This window comes from Alligator mississippiensis, chromosome 8 (assembly GCF_030867095.1).
Source record: "Alligator mississippiensis isolate rAllMis1 chromosome 8, rAllMis1, whole genome shotgun sequence".
Lineage (NCBI taxonomy): Eukaryota > Metazoa > Chordata > Crocodylia > Alligatoridae > Alligator > Alligator mississippiensis.
The window spans coordinates 17,632,032-17,651,973 of record NC_081831.1 but is presented as its reverse complement, the minus strand read 5'-3'; the positions used below and the strand labels follow the sequence as shown (position 1 = coordinate 17,651,973).

The 19,942-nt window shown below is 42.7% G+C and overlaps 1 protein-coding gene and 1 long non-coding RNA gene across 16 annotated transcripts in view; one reads left to right on the top strand and one right to left on the bottom strand.

Annotated features, from left to right (window-relative positions):
* Nucleotides 1-5,260: 5,260 nt before the first annotated feature.
* On the bottom strand, nucleotides 5,261-5,756 carry LOC132252101 (uncharacterized). Its single transcript, XR_009463848.1, has 2 exons — nucleotides 5,692-5,756; nucleotides 5,261-5,559 (listed from the first exon to the last, which is right to left on the bottom strand). It is a non-coding gene; the product is annotated as an uncharacterized LOC132252101 (long non-coding RNA).
* Nucleotides 5,741-19,942, top strand: part of B3GNTL1 (UDP-GlcNAc:betaGal beta-1,3-N-acetylglucosaminyltransferase like 1) — a 350,365-nt gene continuing 336,163 nt past the window's right edge. For 4 of the 15 annotated variants that reach the window (XM_019485756.2, XM_019485757.2, XM_019485767.2 and 1 more), the window contains exons 1-3: nucleotides 5,787-6,211; nucleotides 15,065-15,181; nucleotides 15,304-15,403. In XM_019485756.2, the coding sequence (XP_019341301.1) occupies nucleotides 6,011-6,211; nucleotides 15,065-15,181; nucleotides 15,304-15,403 (418 nt within the window). In that variant the 5' untranslated portion in view covers nucleotides 5,787-6,010. Of the gene's footprint in view, nucleotides 6,212-15,064; nucleotides 15,182-15,303; nucleotides 15,404-19,942 lie in introns of all 15 variants that reach the window. The other 11 variants (XM_019485763.2, XM_019485768.2, XM_019485762.2 and 8 more) reach the window with 7 other exon arrangements.

The window sequence follows — 19,942 nt, the reverse complement described above, 5'->3', positions numbered from 1 at the left end:
AGCAGACTGGCTAAGTTCGCTGATGACACCAAACTTTGGGGAAGACTGTCCACACTTTAGAATAGGCTTGTGATCCAGGCCAACCTCGATAAGCTCGCAAGGTGGGCAGATGAAAACCTGATGGCATTCAATACGGAGAAATGCAAGGTGCTCCAACTTGGGGAAAGAAACCCGCATCACACTTACAAGCTTGGCAATGGTTCGCTCGCTAGCATCGTGACCGAAAGAGACTTGGGGGTTATGGTTGACCAGAAGATGAACATGAGCTACCAATGCAATACCGCAGCTGGCAAAGCAAACACAAGTCTGGCTTGCATCTATTGATGCATCTCAAGCAAGACCCAGGATGTCATCCTCCCACTGTACTCGGCCTTGGTGCGGCCGCAGCTGGATTACTGCATCCAATTCTGGGCTCCACAATTCAGGAAGGACGTGGAGAAGCTTGAAAGAGTCCAGAGGAGAGCCACGTGCATTATCGGAGGGCAAGGGAACAAGCCTTATGAAGAGAGGCTGCAAGCTATGGGACTCTTCAGCCTGGAAAAGCACAGGCTCAGGGGTGACCTGGTGGCAGCCTATAAGTACATAAGGGGTGTACATCAGGACCTGGAGGAATGCCTGTTCACCAAAGCACCCCAAGGGAAGACAAGGTCCAACAGTCACAAACTCCTGCAAGACCCTTTTAGGCTGGACATAAGAAAAAACTCCTTTACTGTACGAGCCCCCAAGGACTGGAACAGACTCCCCGCAGAAGTGGTGCAAGCACCTACTCTGGACACTTTCAAGAAATATTTGGATTCTTACCTTGCTGGGATCCTTTGACCCCAGCTGACTTCCTGCCCCTTGGGCAGGGGGCTGGACCCGATGATCTTACAAGGTCCCTTCCAGCCCTTGTGTCTATGAAATCTATGGAATTAAACAATGAAGTGTGTTCATCTCCAATGAAGGTGGATCAAGAGAAGGTGGATCCATCTTATTTCTGGAGTCAAACAGTTTTTGAAGTCTCTTCTTTAGAAGCCTTTAACTAACCTGTAATATAAAATATTATTCATTTTCTTTCTTGTCCATATGTCATATAAAGATCTGTATCCAATATATTGTCATATGAATCACTGTATATTATAGATGTTCCAGTTCCTGTTACGTATACATTCCTTTGTAAGGATATGATTTGTTTCTTTAAGCACTTTCCCATCTTAAAATGTCAGATGTTTCCTGTACTTATATACAAAAATGTTTAACCTCCCAAAGGTACCAATGTTCAGCAAAATTCTGAGTGTATACAGTACGGTACAAGTTTAGCAGAGACTCTATGGGAGGTATTCAATTCCACCTACTCTCTTCAGCTCACCAACATAACTAACTTTGAGTGCTTTGCACTCAGGTCATTAAGAAGATCAAAAGGATATATGACTCTGAAAAACAAAGAACACAAATTGAATTTTCTAAAGATTTATTCTTACTCAAGTAAGAATTTTGATTCTCAAGGGTTACCACTTGTGACACAAAATACTCGTAGAGAGAAGAAAAGGTTTTACGAGCAAATTTGTAACTGTCTCCACTAATTGACACTTCCTATCTTTTGTAAACATCTTTTCAAATAACATAGTCATCAAGCATTTTTAGTAAGGAGAGGAAATGCTATCTTAACTTTCATGGGTTTAGGACTGATGACTTAATAATAAAACCAGACTGCAGTACCACAGATGGCTATCCCATAAACAGCTGCCCATCAATGAACCCAATTCCCTAATTCAAAATAAAAGATTTTTTTTAGTGTATTTTTTTTTTCTTTTCAAGAGAAAAGAGTACTAAAACATTGTGAAGGTACATACCTTCCACCTGGAAGAGATCAGTGAATTACTAAAAAAGCCTGATAACTTGATTTTATGCAAGACTGTCCTGAATTATTGAGCGCATTATGCAAAGAAAACCAGTTTTACCACAATTTAACTCTCTTAAAGTATTTACCTAAACCTTTAAAAACCCAGTTCTTTGCCTGCCTTTGATGGAAGGGCTATGAGGAAGAGGTAACTCCCTTTATCTATTTGTAAGGCTTGGAGGTCACTCTTAGCAGAATATCTTTAAAGTAGGATAAAGGGAAAAGGTACAGCAAGCAAATATGTGTCAACAACTTAAACTAGATAAGGAAAGAGCAGGACAAAAAAGAACCATAGGAGATGGCAATAGAGCAAAACAGGCTCAGATTAGAGAAATGAAAGAAAGCTCTGAGTGGGATGGTAGTTGTGTATCAAGAAGAGTATGTGTGGTGGATAGGTACTGAAACATACATACATGGGCGTACAAGGTCAACAGGCTTGCTAGCAGCACATTTGTTATATTTACCAGGTCAAAAAAAGCCACCAAAATCTTCTCAGGATTGATTCATTAAAAATGCACCATTGATGTGTTGTGTAATTGTGTATGACAACCTAACTTCTTAAAAATAGAAAAATAGCTATTTTAAATAGTCTTTCTATGCCAAAAACAACATTGTCTCTGAGTGATTGGGTTCAAATGATTTTTTTTTTCCTACCTGCAGGCTTGGGATCTGAGGGCTTATCTGCACAGGGAAATGTCATGACAGAAACAACTACTGCAGAATAAGCAATTCTGAACAACTTCCCTTTCTACACGAGCCCTGAGAATCAGATGGGCTCTTTCCATATTCAGTATCATCACTAGTAATAAGTTTTGCAGACCAAATTAGGACACCAGTCAAATTTGTGTAACTCTCTGTGCTTAATAGGGGAATACAGGTGTAACTCACTGCAAATTAATAAACAATTCTGTTGATGCACAAAGATGATAACTCAAATCCACACTCTTAGTCATATTCTTTCTGCATGGCTTACAAAAATCAAAACTAGTAAAGTATTATTTTGCTAATGTAGTCATGGATAGTCAACTATCACTTCTTGATGCCTTTTTCAAAATGACCTTGAAAATCTATTAAAAAAACCTGAAACATAATCCTCAATTAAGAAAATTGTTTTAATTGTGTGTGGAATGCTCCCTTTCTCCTTTCATTATTTATTTGGTCATTCATCGCACCATATTTTTAAAATAGGGATCCTGATGTTTGGAAACACAACAGTAAACATATTATCCAGGAGATTTTATATTAATTAATTAAGGCGGATGATCCAGGCTGACCTGGACAGGCTCAGCAAGTGGGCGGATGAGAATCTGATGGTGTTCAACGCTGATAAATGCAAGGTTCTCCGCCTTGGGAAAAAAAACCTGCAGCATCCTTATAGGCTTGGCAGTGCTACGTTGGCTAGCACTATGCAAGAAAGAGACTTGGGGGTCATCATTGACCACAAGATGAACATGAGCCTGAAATGCGATGCTGCGGCTAGTAAAGCGACCAAAACGCTGGCTTGCATCCATAGATGCTTCTCAAGCAAATCCCGGGACGTCATTCTCCCCTTGTACTCGGCCTTGGTGAGGCCGCAGCTGGAGTACTGCGTCCAGTTTTGGGCTCCACAATTCAAAAAGGATGTGGAGAAGCTTGAGAGAGTCCAGAGAAGAGCCACACGCATGATCAGAGGTCAGGGAAGCAGACCCTATGATGACAGGCTGAGAGCCCTGGGGCTCTCTAGCCTGGAAAAGCGCAGGCTCAGGGGTGATCTGATGGCCACCTACAAGTTTATCAGGGGTGACCACCAGTATCTGGGGGAACATTTGTTCACCAAAGCGCCCCAAGGGATGACGAGGTCAAATGGTCACAAACTACTACAAGATCGTTTCAGGCTGGACATAAGGAAGAATTTCTTTACTGTCCGAGCCCCCAAGGTCTGGAACAGCCTGCCACTGGAGGTTGTTCAAGCGCCTTCATTGAACACCTTCAAGATGAAACTGGATGCTTATCTTGCTGGGATCCTATGACCCCAGCTGACTTCCTGCCCTTTGGGCGAGGGGCTGGACTCGATCTTCCGAGGTCCCTTCCAGCCCTAATGTCTATGAAATCTATGAAATTTATTCTAAATCCCTAAAATCTGTATGGCCAATTACACAATGCTTGACTGAAATTCTGTGAATCTTCCTAACAAATATTGGAAACAACTAGAATATTAATGTACTCTACAATATAAACGCTGTTCTTATTTGTAGGAAAAATCTTTTCAGAAGTCTCCATTGGGGCCCCAAACTGTAATCTGACCCATGCAAGCAAAACACTAACCTCATGCAGAACTTGAACGACTTCAGTGGGACTCAACATAGAAAGATCCTTATACTTGTACAATGTCCCACAGAAAATAAAGTGGCTCTGCAAGTGTCTGCCTTTGTAAATCAGATGGTAGGCTAGAACAGCACTTCACAATCTTTCTAGGCTGCAGACCAGAGTGCTTCAGTTTGGGTCAGGTGTGCAGCACCTGCACCCAGGGTGGCAGGGGAAAGCAACTCTTGCCAAAGCCCCTTGCTGTTAAATGTCATCAAAGCCCGATGTCCATGGGTCTAATTAAATGGCTCTGAGAGCCAGATCTGGACCATGAACTCAAGGTTGCCAACCCCTGGGCTACAGGTATGAGATTGTTCACATTATAACAAGCTGGTATCACTGTCACACTGTAAGGATTTAGTGTAAATCTAGAGCAAAATGCCTTTCAAATAAGAAACTTCGTAACACAAATCTCTTTATAATTTAACTAAAGATTTGTGTTTAAACAGCCAACACAATTAGAATGAGCAAGTTACAAAAATAAGAGCGCGTGATGCCGATCCACAAAAGACGTAGCTGTTCTTAGTAAAACACAGTTAGGATTCCAAGAAGCCATGTCTAAGAAACTAATCAATTCAGTACAATGTTGCTTTCCTCACTGTTTCCTATTCCTAAGAAAGCTTGAATAAAACCATCCCTTTACTGTGAACTGTGCTAAAGCCGGGCACAGTAAGAACTTGAAAGAACAACTAGGATCAAACATTTGTTTTTTGTTTCTAAATGAATTTGATACAACTTATCCATATACCTCCCCCTCCACTGATGGAAAAAAAAATTAGTAATGACAGTCTCTGAAATGGAAGAAAAACAGGCCAGATATTAAAGGTATTTAGCTGCACCAAATGCCTCTTCAGTGCTTTTGAAAATCCCACTTGGCTCCCACCCATATCTTCAGGTTTTGCAATGCCTTTAAAAACATGTCCCAAATATCCAAAAGCAATTGTAGAAGGAGAAAAGGAAGAAAGGAGAAAAGGTATCCGTTTAGAAAAAAAGACGCTTGAGGAAGGACATCATAAAGGTTTACAAAACACTAAATGGTGAAGAGAAAGTAAACAGGGATTTATTTTTTACTCTCTCTCAGTACAAGAGCTAGGGCCCACAACATGAAACCCGGAGGGAGCAAGTCTACAAGCAGGACGAGGGCGCTCCTCGCCGCCGGGCCCGCGGGTCAAGCGCGGAGCTCGCCGCCCGCCGCGGCGGAAAGGGACAGTTTGGCCAGATCCAAAACAGGGGCCGGACACGTTGTTGGCGGGGAGGGGGCTAGCGGCAGCGACTGAGCGCGGGCGCCAGGGCTGCAGCCCCCGCGGCACGAGGTCCTGGCGCTTCAATCCTGGAGCCTGCAAGAGACAGAGGAGCGGCGGGGAAAACCCAGGACATCCCCTGCGGCCTCCGCGCCCCGCCCTGTGACACAGGCCGGCTGGTTACTTGCCGGGGACGGCGGCCCTTGCCCGCCGGGAGGAAGTGCTGACCAATGTCTTGGAGCAAGAAAAGAGGCAGCACAGCACCGGCAGCGCGGGCCCCGGGTGGCCCCGCCTCTATGGCCATCCCGAGCACAGAGCGCCGCCCCCGCTCATCAGCACTTCCGGCCTCTCTAGCCGCCTCTACTGTTCTCGTTGCGCGGGGGGAGGGGCAGACGGGCTGTGGGAGCCTCAGGGGGCGCTGAGGCTCGAGCCGCTGCCACGGGAGCGGGGCTGGTCCCCTCCGTGCCGGGCTCCCCGAGGGCCGGAGCTGGGCGTGCTCAGGTGGCCGAGCCTGCCCGCTGTCCCCCCAGGCGGGAAGAGGACGGACATGGCAGACGCCGCCGCGGCTCCTCAGGCGCGCTCAGCTGGGAGACCCGTGCGCGAGGGGCCCGGTGCCCCCGAGGCTGCCCCTGCCACGTGCCCGTGCCCGTGCCCCGCGGCTCCGACATGTCCCGAGCCGGGCGCCCCCCCGCGGCAGTGCAGAGCACCCCTGGGTGCTGCCATCCGGGAAGCCTGTAGGAGCCAGGTGGTACGTTGATTGTTGCATTTACACGCTTGGTTCTTCTGTTTTCGGAGGGCCCCCAACTGCAAGGGCTGCTGGAGACGAAGGAAGAGAGTTGGACAGACAGTAACCTTGGGGTCAAACCCTTGCAGCAGCGCTCGCTCCTCCCGGCTGTCACGGTGTGACGACTTGGAGCAGGCGTGTGGGAGTTTTTGGTCCTTTCTTTTTTGCTCCCTGTTCCCTCACAGTCTGAGGAAAAGCATTCCTAGACAAGCCTGCTGCACCCGCTCCGAAGGGAGCCGAAAGCTTCAATAACAATTAACTATTATTATTTATTCCCGACACTTTGTGTAACATCTTTCCTTCCATTTGTTTTAATATTGACACAGCTGCTTTAGTTTAACAATAATAATGAGGACTTAACAGTAATAATATTGAGACTTCTTGAATCAAAACACATTTGACAACCAAATCAATAAAAATGTAGCCCTTCAGGCCTGTGCAGGCATCGTCTCACAGATGTCAACAGTGTAAAGTCAAATCCGGTTTTGGGACGTACCTGTTAGCTTCCTTCTGAAATGAATGGCCATCCTGGGGAAGGCAGTTGCCAAAATTCACAAGTTCCTGCCAAAGGTGAAGGGTTTAACTAGGTTTGAACAATGACTGGTTAATTAAAGAAAACTCATTTGTATTGTCAAAAATAGACATTAATTTCAGACATGGGTAAAACTAAGGAAAGCTGAAGTGACTTAGAAGCATAAGGTCCATGATTTAGGAGCCTGATCTGGCTGCAAGTCAGTGGGTCTTATGTTTTAGGCACTTTTGAAAATTTTACCCTTTGTATTTAAATTGCAGATTTAAAAAAAAGCGATGACATGATGGGGACAGAGGAAAGAGATTTATGAAAAAATGAATTCTATTTGAAGCAATTTCATTTTCTAGCAGTTTTTCAATTTCTCACTTCAAATTTGTAGATGGGGTTCCCCCTCCAGTAATCCAGGAAAAATACTTTCTTGGTTTCGTGATACATTTGCAGAACAGTGAGGATGGCATTATATGGTGATAATTTAGCACCTCTCTAAAGTTTTCATCCATAGTTCAAAATTAATTTTAAAAAGGGAAGAAGCATCTTTGTCCTTGTTTTATGGCTGCAAAATTGAGGTACAGAACAATGAATTGACCTAGTCAAAACCACACTGGTCCTATTCCAAAGTCTGTTAAGTTAATAACTGCTAATTTCTGAAGGCTTTGGAGCAGGCCTGCACTGAGTAACTGGTAAAGCAGTGAGTGACATCCAGGTCTTGACTGCCAGGCATGTGTCCTATCTACTAGATGTTGGTGTGAAATTATGCATGCTTACAGGCCCTTGCAGCGCTCTTGGATTCTACTATACCATGGTTACTTTACAGTGAATTATAGTTCATGACAACGCAAACACTCCTGAACAGAGCTTGTAGGAAAACAGTACATAAGGTATTTGCAAAAGCCCTGTCCATGCTAATCTACCCTTTATTACTTTGAAAATGTATAGAACATATTTGCCTATTTAGAAGCACGTTAGAATCTATAAATGAAATTTAGTGTCTTGCATGGTGGCAGTGATAATGAAGTGAGTGTTGCTACACTTGTATGTCGGAAGCATGAGAGCCAGCAACGAGTAGAATGATCAACATTAATAAGACCTTGGGCACCCAAAGAAGGGCTGTAAAGGCATTCATTCGTAAATGATGTGGTTGGCCCTCTGAGCTTGAGCACCACAGCTGCAGCCAGCATTGTTGGACAGGCCTCAAGAGTATATGCTTTTCTTATACCATCTGATGCCCCTTCTGAGATGGTTAAGAGCAGTCCAGGCCCTGCAGGGCAGCTGCCATCCTGAGGGGTAGAAGCTGGTGTTAGGGATGAAGTTCTTTAGCCACAGTTCTTGCACAGCATGTTTCCTGCTCCATTGATGGGAGGTCCATGCTGTAGGTGCTGTCTGTGCCGTCTGCAGATTTGATGAGCTTATTGGCCTGAGTGGAGAATGGGATCTGAGACTTCTGGCAGTACTTGGTTTTCTGGCTTGCAGCTACTCAGCTGGAGTGCAAAGAATAGTTTGGATCTTGGGCTTTGAGGCCTAGGGCCAGGGCCTGGTGGTTTTCTCACTTCAGCTGAAGCAAGGACATTATAACACCTGCTTCAGTGAACATTGTGCATTTGTGGCTCACAAATAACATGCTGCCCCTGAAACTTTGTCATGGCCATAGAAAAATTTGCTTTCCACAGAATATGTTTCTTCAGATTCATAGGGAAAGCAAAGTATGGATGTTGCTTGAAGTGCCTTTCTTGTTCAGTATTGCTGTTAACAAAAGTTGCGGATCACCATGGTCTATGTAAAATGCAAGTTGTAAACCAAGTTACAACCAGAAAAAATAAACTATGTGTGTGTGTGTGGGGGGGGGGGAAGAGTCCTATGGTATTTTTAAATTTCTAGATTTGAGTGAATCCTGGCAACCACAGAGCTGAATCATTGGCTCAGAACCCTAAGTCACCGAGACCTGATTCATAATCATGAGCACAGTTATTTGTATACATATTATACTTTTTGAGCCTTTTGCTGAGGTATCCTCAGTGATTCTATCCTTTGCACCTTCATTTAGCAGACACCTATCACAGTTTTACTGCAGTTTTAGGAGATGGAACTTAATTACAGTAATGTTTTTAATAGTACATTAAAGTAGTAGATTTACTGCGCAGTGCTCAGAGCACCTTGATGGTGCCAAATGTTTGCAAATATTGTAATTTGGGGTACCCATGAAATTGATGCTTCTGTTATTTTAATCAGTTCATGTAGGATGTAAGAGTGATGGAACAATGTGATACACTGGCCTCTACTTTCACTTAATAAAATTTTAAGCATGCCTTCATAGAAAAAACAGAGAGAAAGCTGCAGCTAGTGTAGTATATTTTTGTGTGTGTACACACACACCTTTATTTCACTCTCTGTCTCGCGCACACACACACTCTCTTCTTTATTTCACTGGAAGTTAATTTCACCAGTTATTTAATTAGTCAAACAAATTAGTCAAAGCTGAGGCTTGAAAAGGTTTAAGAAGAACTGATTTGCATACATATATTGCAGCTTGTTAATACTGCCTCTCTGGCTATCAGGAAGCCTTGGAGAGTAGTTTTCTTTTTTAATAAATATAATACCATTGGGTTAATGTGGTGTTACATACAAGGTTTTATTTTAATGTCCATCTAGGGATTATGGAATACTAAAATCCTGAGTGAATTAAATTTATTGACACAGTCAAACTGTGTCAAGTAATATTTACAGTGGCTCTTAAAAAAAATCTCAGGTTTCTGTTTATGTGCTTTGAAGTCTCAAAGTACTAATGTGAAAGAAAGCTCTTTAATCTCAAAACTTTTTGCATTTGTACTTCATGTAGTTATTTTTCTCCAGTGTGAAATTTCTAATTCTTTCAAAGCAAAGAACCAGACTTTTCCAAAATGTTAAGATAGCAGGTAAGGATTTATTTTGCAAAAGCAGCCTTCCCTCCTCTTTGAAATATCTTACTCCATAATGAAACACCCTGTTGAAATCCAGGAGGTGAGTTCTTCCTGGTTCCTTGATTCCCTTGGAAGTTAGAACTAGGTATAAAATAAAAAGCCAGAAATTAATATAATTTTCTATGTTGCTATGAAATAACACTCAGTTTTTATTGGCTAATCATTTTATCAGACAGTAAGCTGTAAGCCTAAAATAAATGCATTTTTTCATAGTGAGGACATATGTATATAAACATATGTGCATTTACAAATGTATATCATGAGACCACTGATAAACAATAATTCTATTTTAATATTTTCAGATGACTTTACTTTCTTAATTCTGATATAGTGGCAACATGAATTCATTACATATTTTGAAGAAGGCATAGTAGATTTGCACTTATAGACTAACTAAATCAGAAATGCATAAGCTTTCATAAGCATCAGCTCGCTTCATCAAATGCTAAAAACAGCCTTATGGTTAAATCACAAAAATCAAGAAACTTCCTATAGGAAGGTTATTCCATATTCCCATCCGTAAAGAGATGATAATATTTGTCTTCTGGGAATCATGAGATGATTCCAACTAGCCGCATGTGGTTCCCAAAGTGTTGACATGCAGTCCCTGGATCAGGAGATCCAGGAACCACTCCCCTCTTTGTTCTGTTGCCAGAACCTCCAGGCTCCCTCTCGCTCAAGCTTCTGGTGCTTGTTTCCGCCCTTGGGGAAGGGCAGAGCTGCCTGGCCCATGGGGTTGGGGGAGCTCATAGCCAGGGGGTTCAGGGAACCCAGGGACTTTACCCAGGATCCATGCCCATGCAGTGAAGGGGAGTCGCCTACATGGCATTTATGATCCCCACAGCATTTGCCTGGGTTGTGTGTGGCCCGTGTGGTGTGTGACTGGGAGTCCTGTGGCCACAAGCCATTCAAAAATAGAGCAGCCCTGAAAGGATTGATTCTTTTATGTGGTAATACTCTGTGATCTATTTTGATATATTTTGATCTTTTGAAGGAATTCACTGGTAAAGTGCTAACCATTATTTTGAATTTTGTTATAGCAATATATATCATACACAAAAACTATATTAAATAAACACATTAAGATTGCAAATTTTAGTTAATCCAAAGGTAAGAATTGATAGAATTAAGGTTATATATGAAAATTTAATTTAACCCATCTGTGCATTTGCATTTTATTACAGGCTTTAATTATATGATCACATACTATTTTTTTCCACAGGTTCCCTGATTTAGTATGTGCATAGAATGGGGGCAGACAAAATACAGCCTGGAGGCCAGATCCGGCCCACCAGGCAATTTCATTTGGCCCATATCACCAATTAATTGTACCCTGCTCAGCCCATATACTTCACTCCTCCCCTCATGCACGAGAGGGCCCCAGGGCAGCCTGAACGCATGACTTCCAGGCAGGGCCGCAGCTGCCACTGCTGCAGCTGCTGGGGGACCTGCTTGGCTTCCCTGGCCTGAGGTGACTCCTCCTCATGTCCCTGCTGCAGTGCTCACTGTGGGCAGCAGGTAGGGAAGTGGCAGCATGTGGGAGGAAGCTGCAATTGGGAGGCAGCGTGGGGCTGGTGGGAGCATGGAGCACGGGGCCTGTGACTCACACCCAGCAGGGCAGTGGGAGTGTGGAGCCCAGTTCAGCCCGGTTCCATCACACAGGACTTCTCTTGGCTCATGTGCAGCTCCCAGGACTCGCTCATCACCAGTGGGGAAGCCCCATGCAAAGGAACTGGCTACCCTCCCTGCCACCATGTGCAACTCCCCGGGCTCTGCTGGAACTGGCAGGGAGCCCTGCTCTCTGCTTTCCAGTGGAGTCCCAGGAGCTGCATGTGACAACAAGGAGTGGGGCCAAGCTGCTGGCTGCATTGTGTGGGGCTTCCCCTCAGTGGCACGTGAGTCCAGAGAGCTGCACATAAGCCACAGGGAGCTCCATGTGGTAGAGGCAGGCCAGGCTGGCTCTGTTCCTTGCCACATGTAGCTCCCAGAACTGGCTAGAGCCACATGCTGCTGAGCAGCTGCGCCTGTGCAGGCTATGAGCCACCCTGAGGTCCTGATTCTGCTGCTGCCAGCAGCAAGAGCTGTGCGCCATGTAGAAGGGCATGTGGGGGGTCCCCACATCCCTCACACCCTCCCTCACACCCACAGCCATACCTTGCCCACAGTCCCTCCACAACCCTCCACGCATACACATATCTACACCCCCCCACACACAGCCACACCCCCTCACAACCCACCCACACATCCCACCATACACACCTAGCCCCGCCAATCCCACCGCACACACTCCTCTCACACCATATACAAAAGTAAGAATGTATTTTGGGGCTATTGTGCGATCACCTATATATATACTACGCACACATAAATCAGGACAAAAATATTTTTTAAAATAAAATATGTTATATTAGATGTTTGACTTTTAGTATATGATTAGGTTTTTTGCAGTTCCAAGATGGCACCTGCCCTCCAAAGGAGTACTTCCGGGGGCAAGGGCAGGGACTTCAGGTGGCAAAGGTCAGGGGTTAGGGGCGGGACTTCTGGTCCCAAGATGGTGACTAGGGGGCAGGGCACCTATCAAGGGGCAGGGCTACCCTTGTGGCTCTTGACAGCTCACTAAAACTCATTAGACCACCCTCCAGCTGAAATAATTGCCCACCCCTGGCTTAGAAGGATAAACTTGTAATGAGAAGTTTATCAGTATTGTTTTCTTATTATTAGGGGTGCGATATTGGATCGGCACTGATATAAAGCAAGTTGACTATATTGGAAATCAGCCTGATGTGGCCAATAATTTGCAGCAGCAACACGCAGGCAGTGAGGGGCATAGTCCAGCATCTTGAAGAGTTGCCTGCAGCTGGGAAATCTGTTGTGGTGGAAGGGCATGGGGGAGCAGATCAATGCCTCTGTGATGACGGAGAGAGTGGGGCTGGGGCTGGGGCAGGCGCTGCACACTCGGGGCAGGGCAAACACAGGACGGAGCTGCAGCTCATCCGGTGGGGGGGAGCAGCTCCGGCCGCTGCTCACACCCTTAGAGGGCACGGGGGGGAGGGGGGGCATGTGCCCCTGGATCTGTGCAGGGCAGGGTGAGCTGTAGCTGGGGCCAGGGGCTACACTGGGCTCTTCCCAATGCGGGGGGGGGGGGGCAGGGCTGGGCTGCACTGCACTTGGGCGGTGCTGGCGGTGCTGGGAGGAGGGCTATCGGGGGGGGGTACAGTGAAATTTGGGGTGACTGCACTTCCTCCATAGCCCCAAGCACAGTGTGGCCCAGCCCCATCCTCCCCCTCCTGCTGGGAGGAGCCTGTTCAGCCCTTGACCCCAGCCTGCAGCTGCAGCCTGCCCTGCCCTGCCCCATGAAGATCTCTGGGCACATTCCACCCCACCCTGTGCCCTCCCAGGGTGTGCACAGCAGCGGGAGCCCCCCCACACCCTCCTGGACAAGCCATGGCTCTGTCCCCCCACACCCTTCTGGAGAAGCCGCGGCTCCATCCTGCACCCCACCTTGCCCCGGCTGGGCAGTGTCTGCCCCAGCCCCACTCCCTCTCTTACCACGGGGGGGTGTTGATCTGCCCCCCTTCTCTCCCCCTCTCACCTTCCATAACAACAAACTTACCAGCTAGACGCCACTCTATTAGAAATTGGATTGGTATGGGTTGATATGCCTCCTTAAAAATTGGCTATCAGTATTGGCCTCCAAAATCTCTGTCAGTTCACCCCTAATTATTATTCAGTATATAGTTTGTGCTTTCATTGTGGTACATTATTCAAACCCTGATCTGATACAGAAGTATTAGTATCTTTATGTACTTCTCTGTGGCAGTGATTGCTTTTACTTTTCTAAAGCATTCTATTCAGCTCAAACATTAATTTAGTTACAACTTCTCTGTAATATGAAGGGATATTATCGTCTTCTTTTTATAGATGGCAACAGAAGGACAGATGAAGGTAAAAAGAAAGCAACAATTCTGAGATACTTAGAACTTGATTTTTCAGATGACTTAGCATTATACAGCATTTTACATGTTAAAAGTTGCTCCTATTGACTTCAGTCACAACTGTGGGAGGTCAGCACTCCTGCAGGTCAAATTGCAGAATGTTAATTGAGGCACCAGAAAATGAAGAGCTCAGCATTAGTTACCTGCAAAAGTTTGCTTTAATCAACTTGCCTAATATCACCGAAGTACTCTGATCAAATCAGAGGTGGAATACCATCTCCAAAGCATCAGGCACTTATCATATTTACTTTCGTCAAAGATGATTCTAAACATGGAAAATTTATAAATTTGTTATAGTTTTCCATATATAGGATCTAATTATTGGACAGTTGTCTTTAATTCATCCCTCCCACCACTGCAGGAGGCAGGCAGTGGAAAGGCAGGTGGTGTGGGGAGGTCAAGCAACCTGCTCCCTGCTTGTGCCTGCCCTCCCTTCCTTCCACAGTTTCAGGGTCCCCACTCCCTCCAGCCTCTATTCCCCTCTTCCTCTGCCAGCCTCTGCTCTGTGCCAGCAGGTTTCATTCCCATTCTAACCTGGAGCATGGCCCTATCCAACCCTGCAGCAGTCATGTGGGCTGCACGCCATTGCTACAGGGCCAGGCTGGGGCCATGCTTAGTGCCCCAGGCTACAATGTGCACAGAGCCTGCTGGTACAGAGCAAGCATAAGCAGGGAAGGGAGAGGGGCAGGCTATGTTGCATGCAACCTTTTTTGGCATTTTCTAAGTTGAGTGTTTGGCTTTGCAGCCCTAATCATGTTCTTTGCACATGTTTTGCACATGTGTCCATTCATGCATGTAATTTCCTAAATTATTAAAAAAAACAAAATGGAAAACGCTAGAAATGTTATCGTGTGACATTAATACCCCCATAGGTTATCAGCAGGGTTGCAATCTATGGATGTCACACATTCCTCTGCCACTTGAGCTAACACAGTAATGGACCAGAGAAATAGTTTAATGGAGGAGTTTTCTGAACTGAGAGAAGATGATAAAGAAGTGGGGCTAAGGTAGGCTGAGAGTCTGAAAAAAAATAGCAACATTTTAAGTGACTGGAGGTGAGACATTTTGTTTGCTTTTTGTTCAAGGAATCTTCAAGGAAAGACATTCAAAGAAATTAACACACAATGACTGTAGAACCAAAGATTTCTTTAAGCCCTCAATAGAGAAGAATGTGATTCATTTATTCATAAAGAACAGCGGCTTTGTCTTGTTTCATGTGGCTACTATGCATGCTGAAGCTTTCTCCTTTTTCAAATGTGTATTCACATTTGCTAAAGTATAAATAAAGAGAGTAAATGCTTACATAGGTAATAATATCTTTATTTGTTCATTGTAGTCTGTTATTCTGCCTGTTCACAATAGTGAAAGCTGGTTGGATGAATGCTTAAAGTCAGTTTTGGAACAAGATTTTCAAGGCACCATGGAACTCTCAGTATTCAATGATGCTAGCAAGGTACATATATTTTATTTTACTTATACAGTACCGTCTGACCTATTTCTGTAAGACATTAGGGTTTGCTTTTTTAATTCAGTTTGCCACGTAAATTAAAATTGATGCCACTATATCTTTTTCAGGACAGTTCTATTAGTATACTTGAAAAGTGGAAGATCAAGTTAGAAGACGTAGGAATACAGGTCGTCATTGGTGGTCATGATTCACCTCAACCCCAAGGAGGTTAGTAGTTTAATAGTGATTTGACGGCATGTTTAAATAATTTGAATTAGCAGGCACCATTTGCTCTTAGCTGAAAAATATTTTAATCCATAGGAAAACATTTAATTAAGAATGAGTAAAGTAGCAACTAAAAGCATTAGTAAAACTGTAATAGGTCAACATTCCTAAGTACCATGTCCTGGAATTGCTACAAAAAAAGAGTTGTTGTTTTTGGAGGCCTCCATTCAAAGGCACAGCTGAACAGGAGAGGCATTTTGGCCATGTTCTTCAGTTTCAGTGGGAGTTGTTTATGGAGAGCAAAAAAGAGCAACAAAAATGCGTAGAGGTCTGGAAAACATGCCATATGAGGAAAGGTTGGAAGAACTGAGTTTATTTAGTCTAGCAAAAAAAAGACTCTAGTGGGACTTGATAACAGTCTTCAAATTCAAAGGTTGTTATAAAGAGGATGGAGATAAATTGTTCTTTGCTTCCACATGGGCAGGACATGAAGTAACAGCCTTAAATTACAACAAAGGAGATTAAATTTAGGTATTGGGAAGAATGTTCTATGAGAGGGGTTAAACATTACAACAAATTGCCTCAAGAAATCATGGAGTCTCTGTCATTTGAAGTTTTCAGTCCAATTTAGGAAAGCATTTGTTTGGAATGGATTAGACGGAGATGATCCTGCCTTGAGTGGAGGTTTGGACCAAGGCCTTCCAAGCCAATTGCCTTGTATGGGAAAGTGTAATTTGGGCTAGTGTTTGTGCTTTATTTGTCAAAAGGATTTTATTTATAATAGTTACAATGTTTCTTTCATTTGCAATTTCATATTGCAGTACTTGGTGTTTATTTCTTAAAGTATCAGCTCTTAGAGATGAGTGATTACATGAGAAGTCCATCTTTTATTGATTTTTAAGTAAGTTTAAGACTTGCAGTGATACCCTTACAGATATGTACCTATGCACCCCAGAGATTCAGAAACCAGAAGACAATAAAAAAGAACAGCAAATTTATTTTAAAAAAAATCATTATTTTTAAACCACCTCAGATCTGCATCAAGATGATGATTTGGCAGAGATTTTTACAGCCAGGCACCCTTACTGATGCTAACCTCCTCTTTTATCTTGGCTTGGGACCGGCTTTGGATTGGTAGAATTACTCATCTACAGTGGAGTTCGAAGCCGGTGGAGAGCCAGAATCCACAACAGTGACCCTGTTTAGATGGGGAAGCTTATGATTATTTTTAAACCAGCTTCATGACATTTTGGGGCCTGACTCAATCTTTTTAAACCATGGAGGTTGGCATTATATAGTTTGTCAAATATCTAGAATCCAAAGATGCATTGCTATAATTCTGACAGTTCTTTAATCACTAGAAGTAAATTTATTTGTTATGGTATGCAAATAACATGTACATAGAAACCAAAGGCACAGTAACTTAAGTTGTGGAATGGCTGGATTTTTCCTTTTCTACAGCCCTTGTTGCAGAGCATGAAGATGCTTGGTTCATTTTGTTGCTAGTTTCAGAACTGATGATTCTAAATAGGGTTAAATTTGCAATCCAAGTCAAATATAAAAAAAATGGCTCTGGTGTAGTTGTAATTGGCTGGTGATAGCAGATTCAGGTTAAATTAATTATGACAACTACTGTAGAAGGAAGATAAGCTCGGTGTGGTATGAACTGTAAACCTTTTGTGTTGAGTTTTAAACCTTGCTTTCTTTTTCCATTATGTAGAAGGAAAAGTTTTTAAACAGTTGCTTTCACAAGAAGGGGTGGAGGCTTGAAGAGAAACAGAACAAAATGCATTCTTAATAAAGATCTTCTAAAGCTTATACGTAGATTTGTTTATTAAGGAAGTTTTGCATTGTCAGCTAAGACTTCCATCTCATGTCAGTAACCATGTGTTTTTAGCTTGTAAGGTAAATATTTATAGGACTAGTGTGTGTTCCCTGTTGATCCATGTGTTTAGCTGTCATTAATGTTAACATGAATTAAATGCATGCATTGAAGAGCTAGGCAAGGTTTGTACTTAGTATGTTTTCTTGAACTGAGTCTGTTGTTTCACAGCTCATATTTTCTAGACAATCATGCTTAAAATTTACATTCAAACAAAGGAATGTGTTGTTTGAGGCATTTGAAGTCCAGTAACAACAAAGTTTGCCTATAAGATTAATAGAAATTTAAAAATTATGTTGAGAAATTTATAATAAATTGAAGGATTAAATGTCTAAGGACTGGGATCTTGTAGTTCTCCTGTGGATAAAGAAATTGTTATAATTTCCTCAAGAAAGTAAATGCACATTTTAAAAATTCAAGGAGACCATACTTATTTACAGTTGTAGCAAGCAATGATTAACCAACCCTATGTTGCAGTACACTGACAGTATTTTCAAGACACAGCTCTAATATTGGTATTTGCTGAAGATGTTTGTACTACCTAGTGATATTTACAATAGGCTGACAAATTAAAAGACTTTTTATTTATATGTATAGGGTCTGTCCTCATAATGAAGTGCTCATTAGATTAACTACTCGTTTCACTCAAGGGCATCTTTGGAAAGCTGTAGGTAACGTCCAACTCCTCTGAAGTTGTAAGAATTACACATGACTATTTACATGGGCAAAGAGCAGTGATGCCTTTTTCCTCCTCATTAATGTCATTCTTAACTGTATTTCCTTCTTAGTCCATCCTTATGCAGAAGGAAATTAAACCCTCACCTCTCTGCATCTAGTACTCTGTACTGCACTTAGTACTGTGTTAGGGAAAAAATCCCTATATCCCTATATCTCTGTATTGATTGAATCTTTTATCCCTTTGCATCCAATTATTACCTAATTTGAATAATTATATACTGTGTTCTAAAAGATAACATAAGCATATCACCTGCAGGTGTGCCACTGAGATGCTTTTAGCTATCAAGTTGAGCACCGGTCTCTGAAATATGCTTCAGATTATCAGTGCTCGCTTTTGGCCTTCCCCTACCACCTCTCTATTCCCTTCCCTCTTTTGTCTTCTACCCAGTGATATGGAACTTTTCTTGTGCTATTTCCACACTGGCAGATCACTCCTGTCTTTCTCATCAATCTCAGTTCTCTTCTTTAGTTTGCCTAAAGCATAAGAATAGATAAAGTGGAGGGTTGCTCAGGAGAGCACTCCTATGTGCATGAAAAAGGAGTTGCTCGTATCACATGAGCAAAACAGGGAACAGAATAGTATGCTGGTGAAATGTGTACTTGCTGTGTAAGCAGCAGGGTTTGGTGTCAATATGGGTGAATGGAAGACTGGAGACAGAGTACTGACCCCAAACAAAAGTCCTGTCACATGCCTGTCATTTGAGAGGTACAGTTTGGAAATATCATACAGTAGTACTTGGAGCCAACTTCTGCTTTCAATGATAAAACAACTGGTTTGATACAACAGAGGCCCATGCTGAATTCCTGCTGAAATGCATTCCTATTAAATAAGGTGTGATTCTATTTCTTTTGTGTTTAATTTTTACTTCAAGGTCACTTTCAAATAGTTCTTATGTTGAAGCATGGAAATAAATGAAATGTTGTCTGGGCCCTGAATTCACCTATGATTGGCAACAGCTTCCCTACTTCTAGATTCTAAAATTTCTTTTGATTCTAAAATATTTTTAAATGTTTCTTTGAGAGTATCTTTTTTATCATCATGAGGACTATAATAGTGGGTTAAACCAGTGTAACTTCCTTATAAATACTATTAGCATGTCAACATGTCTTATAAACAATAGATGTTCAGGAGGCTCATGATCTTGAAACTTAAAAAGATTGGATTATTTTCTTAGTACACAGAATGGAACAAGGGCAATACAAACAGGGGCAGCAATCTAGATTTGGACATGTAATATTTATGGATTCTGATATATTATATTTTTGCTAATACTTTCTTTTTGTAGTCACCTTTTCTCATTAGAAATGTGTTTAGGGATTAAACCTTGTTTTAGCTGTAGTGTTTTGAGTTGCCTTGGTAATGCCTATAAATCAGTTTTTAGTTCATAAGGACATACACAGATGCAGTGTCTTAAAATAAGAGTATTATCATAAATTATATGTAAGACTTTTCACCTATGCACTTCAAGTGAAACTAGGGTAAGAACAACTGTCAGCTACAATGGCTATTTTGTGTCAACCCAGACTTAATATCTGCCAAAGTAATTTTTGTTTATAAACATAGGTTTTCCCATGTTTAGTTTGATGTGTTGTACTGAACAGAGCATAAGAAAGCTATGTGTTTCTATGTATTCCATTAAATAATATTGAAACACAATATGCTTGGTTTTGAAAACCAGGTTTTTATGCAGGAGTCTGTTTTAGATCAGTGTTCAAATAAGGATGTCATTTGTTGTCATGGTTGTTACATTTGGGAAGCAACATTAGTTTGAAATCTGTATTATCCTCTTGTTTTCATTGCTTCACTTTGATATGTGTAGGAGTAGTTACAACTGCAAGGAGTATTTCTTTTGAAAGAAGAAGCCCCAATACAGAAACTATGTGGCAGTCAGTCTTCTTGTCTTGGACTATTTACATGGGAT